Source organism: Syngnathus acus, chromosome 3 (assembly GCF_901709675.1).
Source record: "Syngnathus acus chromosome 3, fSynAcu1.2, whole genome shotgun sequence".
In the NCBI taxonomy this organism is placed as follows: Eukaryota; Metazoa; Chordata; class Actinopteri; order Syngnathiformes; family Syngnathidae; genus Syngnathus; species Syngnathus acus.
In genome coordinates, this window is record NC_051089.1 from 13,454,343 (window position 1) to 13,469,155 (window position 14,813).

General features: G+C 38.7%; 2 protein-coding genes across 6 annotated transcripts in view; one reads left to right on the plus strand and one right to left on the minus strand.

The window, feature by feature from the left end:
* Positions 1-13,864, minus strand: cfap70 (cilia and flagella associated protein 70). Of its 5 annotated transcripts, none has more exons than XM_037247198.1 (27): positions 13,794-13,864; positions 10,895-10,991; positions 10,556-10,742; positions 9,593-9,688; positions 9,297-9,382; positions 8,801-8,992; positions 8,442-8,624; positions 7,912-8,006; positions 7,467-7,545; positions 7,173-7,310; positions 6,401-6,601; positions 6,054-6,131; positions 5,891-5,982; positions 5,646-5,706; positions 4,680-4,862; positions 4,416-4,547; positions 3,972-4,100; positions 3,685-3,818; positions 3,498-3,613; positions 3,235-3,426; positions 2,633-2,739; positions 2,307-2,444; positions 2,009-2,170; positions 1,823-1,912; positions 710-811; positions 470-517; positions 1-357 (listed from the first exon to the last, which is right to left on the minus strand). In XM_037247198.1, exons 2-27 carry the CDS (start codon positions 10,967-10,969, stop codon positions 214-216), a joined length of 3,240 nt encoding a protein of 1,079 aa, XP_037103093.1. In that variant the 5' UTR covers positions 10,970-10,991; positions 13,794-13,864; the 3' UTR covers positions 1-213. The 5 variants fall into 5 exon arrangements, with proteins under 5 accessions (XP_037103093.1, XP_037103092.1, XP_037103090.1 ...); XM_037247197.1 differs by lacking the exon at positions 13,794-13,864 and adding an exon at positions 12,047-12,189; XM_037247195.1 differs by lacking the exon at positions 13,794-13,864 and adding an exon at positions 12,028-12,189.
* Positions 13,361-14,813, plus strand: part of ddb1 (damage-specific DNA binding protein 1) — a 27,038-nt gene continuing 25,585 nt past the window's right edge. The window contains exons 1-3 of the mRNA XM_037247194.1: positions 13,361-13,526; positions 14,163-14,311; positions 14,564-14,680. Of these exons, the coding sequence (XP_037103089.1) occupies positions 13,466-13,526; positions 14,163-14,311; positions 14,564-14,680 (327 nt within the window). The 5' untranslated portion in view covers positions 13,361-13,465. The remainder of the gene's footprint in view (positions 13,527-14,162; positions 14,312-14,563; positions 14,681-14,813) is intronic.

A 14,813-nucleotide genomic window follows, 5' to 3' on the forward strand; every position in this document is an offset into this window, starting at 1 on the left:
GTGTTGTGTTCAAAATGTCTTTTCTTTATGTGAGTTCCATGAGAAGAGTGTGGCCAGTAAATGGGTCCATTTTATATGATATTTTCTAAACAATACAGAGAATGTTATTCAATTACAGTTAAATTTACCAAAGACCATTGTAGGTTATTCGATTAAAAAACGGTACGTGTTTTAAGGAAAACAGTTGACTCCAGTAGAATTTCCAATTTCATATTATAGATGTGGGGTTTGTTTTGTGTTTGCTCCCAAGCCTGAAACCACCAAGTGCGGTTCAAAGCATGATGCCAGAGGACGAGTTTGGGCCTGATCCTGCAGTTCTTTCACCTCCTTGTGAAGCAATGTGTTCTTCAGGTTGAACTGTACACCGAGAAAAAATAAAGCTCACCAAGAAAATAGTCAGGTTTGGGCTGTAAAAAAAAAAAAGCACAAACACATCTTTCCAGAAGAGAAACAGACATGTCTAACTCACCCTGATAGCGTATTTGTAGAACAATGTTGCCTCCTCTTTCCTGTCAAACTGAAAAGACAAGATCACAAGAGTATTGTGGCTGTGAAAAGGGAATCTTCCCCAATTCGGGGGATTAATGGAAGTGCACAAGGAATCTCTAACCTGGAGGCAAAGAGATCTTTTAACTTGAGAGATCTTTTAACTTGAACCAAACAATTTTATAAGGAAAACAAAGGCAGTGGTAGCATCATTTTTACTCACCCTGAGGCAAATCAGTGCCAAGTAGGCCCACACCTCAGCGTTCTGGTTGTTCAAATGGTTGGCCTCTGTCAAAGCTTCTTCAGCGATCTCAAATTCGTCCAACTATACACGCAGACATATGAGAACATGTTTAACTTTGTCTTTTTTTTCACTTCAAAGGAAATAAAATAATTTCAGTACAGCTTTGCCATAAAAATCTGATCTATCTTTTTGAAAATAAAAGTTATATATACTGTATACTAAAGAATATGTTATTTTTCCACATTTGTCAGGCATCTTGATTCACAAGAGCGCAGAAGCTATGTTATGACATGTTATCCAATAAAATAAATGTATTGCTGATCATTTAACCTCTTACTCAGGGTGATTTCATTTTTATCCATCCATCCATATTCGATATTTGTATTTATTCTGGCTCGGGTCACAGACACTTAAAGGGGCAATGTGTAGAATTTAGTGCGATCTAGAGGTGAACTAATAGAATGCAACGACCTACAAATAAAAGTTTGAAGCACGCGTATATCAGTACCACAGAGACTACCACTAATTTCTTCAACAGAGGTGCGCGCAAAATGCCTTCACCAACGATTTCTAGTTTTTCCTCAAGTGATGAAATAAGTGCATTTATATTTGTCACACATGCTGTAGTCATTGATCGAGCAAATTTGTCATCAGGTGATTGTCTCCTTCGGATAGCCATATCAGAAAGATGGCGGCGAGACATGTCAACATCCTTTACAGTGAGCCACAACTAGAGCTGTGATTATATAAAAAGATGAAAGTTGATTTGCCCTATATTTTGCACATGACTGAAATTGTTTTTTTAGTCATAAAAATGGAAAAATCAAAACATTCTATACACTGTCCCTCTAATGTTTTGATTTTATATTACTAGCTATTAAGAAACCAATTTGTCTTCATCCTAACTCTTAACCAACCCATTTAGAAAATATTTCCCACTATACTGCGCTTTCGACTGACTTGCGACTGTTACTGTCCTTCCACTGCATATTAATTTGTGTTTCCATTTAATGTTTCCACTGTCTTCGTGGTTGTCCTGTGGCTATATGTGAAGCGCTTTGATACAGCTGCTGGTGCTGTAAATGTCTTTACCCTGTAACAGGAGATACCCAGGCCCAACCAGGTGAGACAGGAGGGAGAGTTTTCACAAGCTTGTAGGTATGTGATTTTAGCTTGCTCAAACTAAAGAAAACAACAGAAAAAGGCACTCGTTATAATATTTGACAACAAATCGACTCATTCAGTAATGGGCACATAACAGTGTATGTTATGCCTAACCTTCTCCTCCCGGAGGTAAATAGATCCCAGTCGGAGAAGCACAAGGTGAGTGTCTGATGGCTGTTCTGGGAAGTCCAGGCTCCGTTCGTAACTCCCCTGGGCGTCAGCATATAAGTCACACAAGTAGTGGCAGTGACCATCCAGAGCCCACATATCTGCAACCTGTTCACAGTGTGAAATTTCTTTTTGTTAACACGGTGCCAAAAGCATGTGTCAAAATGTGATCTCTTCAAATAAAACCAAGGCAGATTCTTAATATTTGTTGGAATGAATATTTTGCCACCAGTAAATTCCCTACTGGCTCAACGCGAAGTAGCGCCTCCTTGAGAGTTGCAATGGCGTTGCAATACTCAGTTCTGAGAAACTGCACACAGGCCAGATGAAATCTGTGATCAACCTTTGAAGACAATTCCTTGGAAAGGGCACGCTCTGCCATCTGACAACAGAAAGAAGATTCCAAACTAACATAAGATATTACTAATGGATCTGTGGCTTTCCTCTTGTTTTGAAACATTACATTTTGCCCACAGGGTTACAAGATTAGAATAAGAGTGAATTTTTCATTTTGTTTTCATTTATATTTGATCAGTGTATGTCTTAACAAGCTGCTCTGTGCTAGTTTACCTCCAGGGCATGGTTGTGTAATAGAAACTCAAGGGTCCCGGTGTAAATGGATTTGGAGATGACTTTTTCTTTAGGCTCACTCTGTGCAGAATCAACATTCTCAGTGTCTGGGAGAAAGACCATAAATTAGTTATAATTGTGGCTCACGACCACTTTCAAATCCCCTCAAAATGAGCAGAAAAATATTAATATAAAGTAGCCCTATTGTATATTAGCGTCCTTTGAGCTACATCTGGTAGTCCCACAGGATTTTGTCCTGGTTGGTCTCAACCACTTTGAGGTGTCTGCCATCTTGATTCTGGAACCTCTATTTAGTGCAGGTATTCCACTACACTATTCTTACTACCTTGGTTATGTCGCACGTCGTCTCTGGGGACAATCATTGTGATATTTTCTATTGCCTTCCTATTTTGGCCGCTTTTAAAGAAACTTGTAAAATGCAGTAAGTATTGAAAAAAACAAATCCCATGTACAAAAGTGCATCAAAATTTCTTTGCAAAGACAACAATATCAGAAAATGATTCAAATAGAAACTCATCCCCAATTTATCTGGATTATTACATCGTGCCGTGAGATTAAAACAAAAAAGGCTGGATTCCTACTTGGAGAGTGGCTTCCAGGTAGAGTGCTTTTATCTTCCTCCTGGCCCTTCTGCTTCTCACTTTCTTCATCCACCTCTAACTCTTCCACCTTTGGTGTCTGATTGCTTGCTTCCTTTGCTTTCAGGAGGCTTTTGGCCTCCAGGAAAGCCCTCTCAGCTAAAATGGATTTGTTCTGGCTGTCCTGGACCAAACCTGGAAAGCAAAAACAGCTTCTTCTTCTTCTTACATCTTTCTGCATACATCTCCCCAGTTTTAGGGCTTACCCAGCAGAGTCCAGGCCACTAAACTAGGAGGCTCTATGCTAGCTGCTTGTTCCATGAAAGTTTCAGCCTGCTCAAAATCATTAAAAATGGCTGCCAGGACACCACACATCATCAGACTAAAAAGTAAAAAGATGATTATAAGCAGTACTGTAGTTTGTCCAGTCAAAAATGACAGACTGGCTCTGACCTGGGCTGGTGGGACTGCTGGACTGCAACAGCGTCATGGAAACACATTTTAGCCTTCATGTAATCTCCCGTCTGCATATAAAGGTTTCCCCACTCAAACTTGTAAGAGGGATCACGAGGATGCCTGACAACCAGCTGCAGGAAATTCGACAATATTTTCAATTTTTAGGCTGCTTCAGTCAATGACACTACTGTTTATGCAAAAGGGCAAAATAAAAAGGCTTCTAAAGTGACAACTTGAGTGAGGTGATTTGAATGAGAGTTGAGTTTGATTACAAGTCGTTGTACCTCTTGGTAGTAGCGAACAGCCAGTTGATAATCCCCAATGAGCTGAGCCTCTCGGGCAAAATGACGAAGATGAGAGGTACTCAAATGGATCTCATCAGGAGAGTCATCCTCATTTCCTTTTGAATAAATCTGGTGAGGAATAGATCAAAATGGTCATAAAATCATCTGGATGCCTGCAAGTGTGTGCCAAGGTATTTTTAACAAGATATACTTTACAAAAATAAAAAGTAAAAATAAAAATTGAGAAAAAATAATAACAACTAAGAAATAATAATAAAAAAATAATAAATATTAAATAAAAAAACTAACTTAAAAAGAAATTCAAAAAACTCAAAATAAAATTAATTCATAAGCGATTCACATAATGGATGGATAGGTGTAATGAAAAATCCCAAACTATTATATTGTGTATGCATGTGGTTGAGAGAGTGTTTTTGCATGTACTTTGTTGAGAGCAACGTGCATCTCATCCACCAGGTCCACATAGAGCTTGCTGACAAATTCGTGTAGATCTTGTTGCTCAGTAAATGTGTCTGTCTGCTGTATCTTGTCACGCACAAACCTTACCACAGCGGGCTACACACAACAAGCACACACACAGACATACACAAAATCAGTTTCTATAAAGAAAATGTGCAAACTGCAGCACACCTGGCCAACACATCTATGTTTTGAAAGTAAAACTGTGACACATGCAGTTATCCAGACCTTTATTTGCTCTTTGAAGGCAAAATATCTCCCCGACACATTAAGAGCTCCTATGAGCTGGGCCATCATTTGCTCTCGATTGCAGTCATTAGGCAACTTGACTCTTGTTCCAAACAACTCCTCATACTGCTCCAAAATATGCTTTACCACATTGCCCACCTGCTTGTGAAAGTTAAGTACTGCCTGTATGAAAGAAAAGGGGTAACATTTTAGTCCACGGTTGGGACATTATCAAGAGTGCTGTAATATCCATTGCATTCATTTAGTTGCTTTTTTATGCCAATTAAATGGGTTCTTTAAAATGTATTAGTATTTTTATTATTCATAAAAATAGTAGATTGCTTGACTGTAAAATACAAAAGACAACAAATATTAGTAAAGTCCGTTTATTTTTAATTAAATAATTGGTTATGATTAAATGCATAATAAATAACATAAATTTGAAATTGAAATAGATTCACGTTTAAACTAAACTAAATTAAACTATTTCACATATATTTTTTTAATCACAGCTACAAATGACATGTCAATTTTAAACAATCAAATGTATTATGTGGCCTTTTAGCACAGAATGTTGCCCTTACTGAACTTAGGTTGGTAAAAATGTGAATGGCACGACAGGTCTCTCTGTTTTATGTACGTATAGTTCAACAGCTCATCCAACGAGCGAAAACTTGACATGCTGTATGCTTCAGAGAGTCTGGCTTTTATCTTGTAAAGTATAAATACAATATGTTGTATATGCATTGTCATCTGCAGCTGCATGTTTGCCTGTGTTTTAAGCTTGTACGTGTGGGTTGTTTGAGTCATCAACAAAACATCAGGTAGGGTACTGCACTTAATCAGTGTGGAGCAATTGTACATTCAGTGTGAATTCCATTTAAAAGGTGCTCCCCAATATTTTTAGCCCATGCTGTGTATGCAGATACTGTACATAAGCCCCCGTACATACTGTCAATATTTTACCCTTTCAGCTCTGTTAGGTCCTCCAGAAGATGGAGGTCTTGGAGGGATCAGTGCTTTCACCCTACAGCAGAATAAAACAAATCTGATTATATCTCCTAATAAGATGTATCCAAATAGAAAATATTTAACATACAGCATATTCTGTCAAAAAATATTTTAAAACTCAGATTTTGTAAAAACAGGCCAAAATCTCACATTTTTAAGGTCAGCATTCATCATTTGTAACCTGGTGTAAATTACAGTACCTTCTTGCCAACTCCTCTGAGGACGTTTTGGGTATTAGTGAATTTGTTAGCGTAATTTCAATTATAACATATGTCCTGAAATCCAGATATGCCTGTCATGAATAAAGAAGAGATTGTTGTATCATTTTAAGAGACACCGTTCCGAAAAGATGTGCAAGCTTACTTTCCTGTCTGGAGGGATGTGATCAGGTTCATTCGAATCAGTCACGACACTTGTTCCAAGTTGAACTGAGCTAGGAACCTGAAATAATATCACCCAAATAAAAAACATTGGTGGTAAACCACACAACATGTACCCATTGTTTCTAATTGCGATAGATATATGTCAAACAACGTCAAGAAACAAATGTCTCATGAATATAAAAAGCTAATACATTTTCAAATCATCAGGCCTTATGTTTTCACAAATATACTGTATCAAATTTTGTACCTGTTTCCATGCAGAAACAAACAGGAAAGATAGTATCACTTCCCACTATGTAAATAAATTGAGCTCGTAAACATACTCACCTTAACCTTGGGGTCCTTGGACTTCCCCGTATTAGCCTTTGCTGGAGCTGAAGCTGGAGCTGGTGCCGGAGTTGCGGCTGGAGCTGGAGCTGGAGGTGGAGCTGGGGTTGGAGCAGGAGCTGGAGTTGGAGCTGCAGGAGAACGTTCTTTGCCGCTTCCAGGCTTTAACTGCTCTTTCAACAAACTGACATTTCGCCTGCTCTACGGAACACAAAGAAGATATTATAATACACCATCAAAGTATGAGATTTAATAAGTATACTGCATACTTTGTGATTCGGATATTAGAGAATATTCTGATGTAATATTTACACAGGAAGGGGCAAGGATCATAACATTCATGTTGAGAAATGAGTTAACTGATCATAACTCTATTAGTAAGTCTGTTTGAATGCTCCACTGAAAGAGATTTACTTAATTCTTTGGTTGGAACTTTATTAACTTGACTGACTAAAAACTAAAATAACTGAGCATCAGAACCAGATATTGAATGAACAATTATGTCAATAAAAGTGTGCCCGATTGGAAATATTAATCAAGATCAAAAGTCAAAGTCAGCTTTATTGTCAATCTCTTCACATGCCAAGACACACAAAGAAACCGAAATTATGTTTCCACTATCCCACGGTGACGAGACATAGTACACGATAGACCTACAAGCAAACGACAAAATAAAAATCTTGATCTAGATTCTAGATCTAGATATCTTGAATCCTGAATATAGGAATTCAAAATGAGAAATCAAGCAACAACAAAACATTGTTTTCAGTACCTTGCTAAGTAATAAAGTGCTTGAGTAAGGTTGAATAGTGTATGCTCCTCGGATATGGGTAACTCCTGGGTAAAGTAAGCGGCCCATATCAATAAAGGCCACACCGTGACAGGGGATATGCGGGTCGTCCTCTGTTTGCTACCAAAAAAAAACATTTCATTATTCACAATCAAAGAAGAGCCACACTGTTGGTAATGCTGGTACACATTTTCAGCTGTGTGCTGCATTAGCTGGGTATCCCAACGCATAAAATTTCCATTCCAGTTTCCATCCTAGCAGAGTGATTCTTGCTACCTTGGAAGATGCTCCTGACTTTTCAAACTTCATGATCTCAAGCGGAAAGAATCTGCTCTCTGTGATCTTCTGACGTAACCTGAAATCCCAGTCAACATTGCAAGACATCATCTGACATCTTCAAGCCAGCACATCATGTCATATCATTTTAATAGCATAAGCAGACAAAATTATGGGACCATCACATCAAACTAGTCTTGCATTTGGATGAGCCCTTAAGATAAGAGGACTAGCACTCTTCCTTGCATTGGAGGATTATATCATCTTAAATGTCTTCTTTGTGGTGTGAAATAAGTGTAGTGAATTTCTCTTCAGTGTGGAATAAATTAAACAATTTCAAGAGTTTCATGGGAGACATTTTTGTTGAGAAATGAAAACAATAGCAAGTCTATGCAATAGCTTGCATCCATCAGATGGGAAAATAAAGAGTGTGAATGAAGCTGACCTGGTAACTCCTTCCGCATCCAAAAAACAGGGCATTTCTATGTCCCAGCTCACTCTGTTCAGCAAGGTCTCGGCTTCATCACGGAACTCAAGATCCTGTAGTGGACATTCAACCTTCAGCCTTGTGACTGACCTTAATTCATTATCTTCTCTTCTACAGTATGTGTTCTAGGTCCATCCATCCTGCCCAAAGATCGCTGGGATAAGCGACCCTTGTGAGGATAAAGCGGTTCGGATAATGGATGGCTGGATGGATTTTTTTTAGAATGTCCTAGTCAGCCGCACCCGTCCATATGTCACTGTAAGTTACATACCTAGTTCAAAGGTCATCAGCACGCTTCTGTGGTGAATGCCCCCCCCCAATAGCCGTCAATGCTTTGTGGATTTATTCATCTGCATGCTGACTGACCTGAAGTCTCACAAGATTTGTTGCAGTTTTGTAAAATGTCGAACATGATACTGAATGCATAACTAGTGACTAGTACAATTTATTATGCATCTAGGTATTGGTTGAATTTACAGGTGCAGTACCTCTGGACCAGTAAGCTCGCCATCTTCTTGATCAATGGGCTGAGAGTAGAAAAAAGCTCCTGGCAAAAGTTGGTTCCCTGGAGCCAGGAGGGCATTATACGGCCTCTTCCTCAGTCGGCCGTTGTCTTCTCTGTGCCCCCCTGTCTTTGGCTGTCCTTCACTAAACAACAATAGCTGGTCTTTCTGGCAGTCAGAGGAGCAGAGGAACAATAAGGCAGTCACTTTTGGAAGTAATATGAAAAATGTATGTTGGATTTTCATGACAATAATAACCCTATGATGCAAACCCACAATTGACATTGTTACCTCTGCCAAGTCAAAAAGTCACATACAGTAAAAAGCAAAGCGTTAAAACTCACCTCTGCGGTACATGGGACCTCCATTATAGCGGTGCATATATATGGAGGTGCTATTGACCCAAAACCCTGATTAAATGTGTCAGGGAGAGAATAGGCCGTCTCCAAAGACACCTTCATTAGGTTGGAAGTTGCAAGTTGTTCTTCAGTCAGCAATGGAGCTGACACACTGACACACACATCCAAAATCGGGTGCTGCATGGGTTAAATGTTCTGGATTATTATTAGAAAACAACACTAGAATGTAAAAACAAAAAGGTGATTTCCTTTTAAAACCTTAATTGAGGTCACTTGATATTTAATCCCTATTTAAAATAAAAGGTGATAGTCTGATGGAGATGAATTGTAACAAACAAAATAATGGATGGGTGGGTCGGGCGGATAGATGGATGAAATGCAATCTACGATACTTATATGTTCCATTATGTAACTGCACGAGAGTGTTACAATGAAAATAGTTCAGCATGATTCATTGCAGTTCTTAGCAAAGCTAACTGACCTTGGTAACGGTTGGTGTGACATTTCCCTTTTCTGCTGCAGCATTTGGTGCATTCAGTGAGACTGTGGATGAAAAGCTGCATTCACCTGTCGCCAGAAAGTTTTAGAAAATGTACACAGTGTAGGATTAAAGGCATAAATAGACTCTTAACTGACAACCTTTGTCCTAGATCATCCTTTAAACAGCTCAGGAGGTTTTACAATGTCTGAATTAAATTCATCTTCTGTGGTTGGTTGTTATCAAGTTCATAAATCAATCAAGAAATTTAATACGTAAATTAAAAAGTATACATTAACCTTGCAGCAAAGGTAGCAGGTCAATCACTGCCTGGGCCAGGACTATTGACTTTGCCTCCACTTTTTTCTTCTCGGGAACAAGCTCTATCAACGTCACTGACGAAGCAAAATCATTCGCATTAATGTGATACAAACTATTTTGTTTACAATCCAACCAGAAGTGTTCTTGCAAATGCATTCCAAAAGAGAGAATTCATTTAATTTATTTTTTGCAGTAGATTTGATGAAGAGATGAACATACAGGTTTTATTTCACGAAACTTAATACCTTCGAAGAAAGCGGGTATTGTTTGAACCCACTCACCACGTAAAACGAAGATAACTTTAAATAAAGAAATGGACAAGCACATTTGTGGAGTAGTGAAGGTAATTTGATGGCTTGCGCTTGCATGTCTTTTCCTAGGATAGGGTCATTGATATTTCTCGGTGCAAGATAATGAGACACAAAACACGCTGCCAACAGAACCGAGGGGTACATCATGGGTAAGAAATGAAAGGTTTTGGATTTGACAAATTAATCTCGGAATTTAAAACATTTCGAGCAAAGTAGTCTTTTGGTTTTACCTAATAATGAGCAGGATGAAGGGAGCAATTTCTTAAAAGAACTGAAAGTGAAAAACCGGGAAAAGCATCAACAGAGGAAAATTGGAAACGTTTTTTGATGTCAGTGGACCAATGGCAAGTCGATTTATGTCTTTTACCTAAAAGATTTGGTCTCCCATTGCCAAATAATGTTATCTTCTAAGTTGCTTTTGAGCTCCAGATGTAAATACTTGAAATAAAAAAACTAAACTGGTGATCTCTTCTGTCATCTCATGATGTCAAATCCATGTTTTCAATCTGCACTAAATTGGCTTCACTACTAAAAAAAATGTTTTCAGCAATAGTTCGACACAACAGAAATAACAAATGTACTGGTTCAGTTAAAAAAAAAAACACTCAACACACACTGAATTTACAGTACCTACGACTGGTTTCTGAGGTATGTCACTGAGAGCCAGGACTTCATTGCCGCAGGGAAAACTTTGAGTGAAGTCATACTCAATGTACTGGGCTGCAGGATCAACTGTTCGCTTTTCGGACTCTCCCAACAGCGTACCGTTGACTTCCATCCGAAGATAACTTTGGATATTTCCTCCCTTCTTTCCATGCTTACACAAAAAAAGTACACTTTGAATTAGGGGTGGAAGTGCCAAATCATTATAGTCTGTTCATAAAACACAGATCAACATAAATCTAAAATGATAATAATACTAATTGGAATGGCCTCTCAGCTAAGTTTTTAAAGGAAGCAGGAACTCACCATGTTAGTCGCACGAGTGATAGTTATTTTAATGTCCAAAATATTTTCTGGCTTTTTGCCAGAAAGCTCCATCATTTAAGGTGAACTGTGAAGTAACCTGAGAATGAAAGTGATAGAAATGAGCGTCAACTGTACCTTTCAGTGTTCATTGTATACTATTGTTTATTGTGTATAATGAAATAGATAAAAATAACGGACATTAATTTAAATGTAATTTCACCTTTTTGCTGTCCAAGACATGCTTACGTTAGAGATAAGAAATGGACAAATTAAGTGAGAGATAAACTTGGCAGTTTTAATTGTTTGTTCTTCTTAAACAATACCACAACGCACATACTGATAATGCCTGTGATGGGGGCAAGCAGTTCAGAAAATGGATGGATGTCTAATAATTCTGATCTGCTTCTTTCCTAAAATTTAATTTTAAGTGCACCCATTCATCTACATCAGGGGTTTTCAACTGGTTTTGTCCAAGAGACCACCATTATAACCAAGAAGCAACTTAGGAACCAATGCTTTGGCGGAATATTATTTTATTTTGCACTGAAGGAGGATAGACCTATACAGGCTATTTATTTGCATCTGTATGTCTATTTTAGGAATCTCAGCTACATTTGACATATTTTTTTATAGGTAAATGATACACAAAACTAGCTGGAAAGCAAATCAAGTCTAAATAATGAATCAATTTAATATTTTAAAATATTACAATTTTCAATTTCCAATCTCGCGGACCACCTGCGATACCGTGACGGACTACTAGAGGGCCGCGGACCACCAGTTGACAATAGCTAATTGACATCTACAGAGTCTAATTCCCTTTTTACCAGTAACCACTAGGGACAGTATTTTCGGATGTGCGTTTTGTATACTTGCGTGAAGCTGGCCCCCGACCCCACGCAAAATTTAACGTGTCTTGTATACGTTACCTGAACCGTTGCCCATAGCAACCCATGTTTTCAGCACAGTTCAACGTGACAGCTTGTTTCGCGATCAAAGCTAAATTGCGGCTTACTGATGTTGAGATAAAGAACTTCTACGAGTCATTTATTATAAAAAAAAAAAACTCTCTTGCATCTTGTCCAGTTTTCCCCGCTTGGCATTAAACAATAGCCAAGATTATCGTTACTCACCACATTTCACATTTCATACCGTCAAATAGAACTTCACTTCTTGTTCACTACCGAGTTCCCCGATTTTTTTTTTAAAATCCCGTTTGTCTCTTTTCTCCAAGGGCTGCGCGCTAGACCTTCTCTTCCACCTTGTTCCTTCTGCACAAGTTTGTACCCTATCTCCTGGTGACGCCACTCCCAAGATTAACTGACGTCACAAAGATATAAACTGAAAGTGGGAAATTATTATCCAGATAGCTTTCCGCCGTGTGACCTTTATTTCTATCCTCCTTCTATATTAATGTTATTTACCCACGAAAGCCAATCACGTGAACCAACAAATCCAATTAAAAAACAAAACAAAACTTTTATATGTGCACGAGTGGCAGAGGTGGCATAAAAGTACTCTCACACTTTTTACATAATGTGAAAAAATTACCACGAAAATAATAACCGGTAAAATAAATAGTGATCGATGCCCTCTCTTGAAAATAAAAAGTACGTTTTCTGAACTGGATACAAGCAAATGTATAAATGAGCTGTTATATACATTACTCATTTTGATCATATGGCACAAAAACTCTGCATTTCTTTTGTCATCAATAGATGCATATACAAATATTTCCCTACCATTAGCTTCACGTGAAATTTTGACTTTTAGTGAGCACGGGGAGTTATTAAAGTGGAAGTCAACTCAAAATTGTTCTTTTTTTCTTATGTGCGTTTGTCTCAAATTCAGCCTTTGATTAGATAGCCGAATGTTTTCAGTAATAATAATAATAATAATAATAATAATAATAATAATGAATTATATTTATATTGCATCCACCTCCGGCCCTCCCTGTGTGGGGTTTGCATGTTCTCCCCGGGCCCGCGTGGGTTTTCTCCGGGCACTCCGGTTTCCTCCCACATCCCAAAAACATGCTTGGTAGGCTGATTGAGCGCTCCAAATTGTCCCTAGGTGTGAGTGCGAGTGCGAATGGTTGTTTGTCTCTGTGTGCCCTGCGATTGGCTGGCAACCGGTTCAGGGTGTCCCCCGCCTACTGCCCGATGACGCTGGGATAGGCTCCAGCACGCCCGCGACCCCCGTGGGGACTGAGCGGTACAGAAGATGGATGGATGGATTTATATTGCACTTTACATTTTAAGAAAATCTCAAAGTGCTACAAAAACGCTTTAAAAAAAAAAAGAAAGAAATGTCTTAAGACTGTACAACGAAAACAAATAAACTGGCCGCGTCGTTTGAATACTTTGGAGGGGAGTTTAACAGGGGGTCCCCATTTCCTCCATGTAGCCTCCGTGACAAAGAGGGCGCTCTAGGCTGCAGTTGCTGCTCGCAATGCTTCGTGGACACAGGGCTTTAGTAACAAACTACTTCCGGGAGTTGTAGTTCAATGATTTTGTCACTTTTGTAAGCGATATAACACTATTTTGGTGTTTATCTGCTACTCTTGTCAAGATGTCATACAACTACGTGGTTACGGCTCAAAAACCCACGGCGGTCAACGCCTGCATCACAGGTAAATGTCCCGTGTTGTTGTATGTCGCAGCACTAAGCTTGCAAGTTGTATGCTATCTGAACTCCCGCGCTGCACAGGCCTGGAGCCGATCGTTCTGGTTTGGCTAAGATCTTTTCACCTGCCAACTTTGTCTTGGCTATACGTTTCACAGTCAGTTTGCAATGCATTTGCCTTGTTGGTTAGCTCACATGTGATCGAGGAAAGCTGATGATCGATGCGCTTAGATTTCACGCCAACATTACCTACTTGTTAGAATATAATACTCACCAGACTTTGTTCATTAAGGTATTTCCTGTATGACTTCATCATCGTTGATAACATGAAGGAGTTACTAGTTGCAGTAAGACTAGCAGCAATTTTGTGGGGCCCATATTTGAAACATTGTTTATTAACGGCCCGAAATAAAAAGCAAAATGTTTCTCCCATCAGTTGTTTCATATTTAGCTTTGTTTTAACTCTGGTTGGTGGTGTTATAAATTAAGTCAAACTTAATTGCTGCTACACTTTAATTTTTTAAATGACACATAGTAATCCTGAGATGCAAAACCATCCATTGTCAAAATCGTTTCAATTTGTCTGTCAATCCAAACATAAACAATATCGTAAACAGCATATTTTGGCTTGATGATTTTGCAGGCCACTTCACCTCTGCAGAAGACCTCAATTTGCTAATAGCAAAGAACACAAGGTTGGAGATCTATGTTGTCACAGCTGAAGGACTCAGACCTGTCAAGGAAGTGGGCATGTATGGAAAGATTGCAGTCATGGAGCTCTTTAGACCCAAGGTGCAGGTTTATTTCAGCTCTTTTTGACTGTATACATTAATGTGTGGCATTGACTTAGCAGTCAAATATTCATTCACAGTGGACACGTCTTTTGTGTTAAGATGCCATACTTAGATATCAGGTGCATATGTTTAACAAAGCAAAGGAATGGCGGAAATCAAAATGCCAAGAAAAACATGTTCAATGTTGAAACCGTTTTAACAGCAAAGTTCCAGTTTAGTTTCTGGTTCATCACCTTCCTATCCTCTGTAGGGTGAGAACAAGGATCTGCTATTTATTCTCACATCAAAGTACAACGCCTGCATCCTTGAATACAAACAGAACGGCGAAAGCATTGACATCATCACTCGTGCCCATGGGAATGTCCAGGTGGGTCATCAATTTCAGAAAAAAAAGTTCCGTTTAATTTCAATTCTAAACTGTTTTGGTGATATTCAGCTGCATTGTAGGCTTCACACAATCAGGATTTTGGAGCCGATTGCCAATCAGTGAGTTTAAAAAA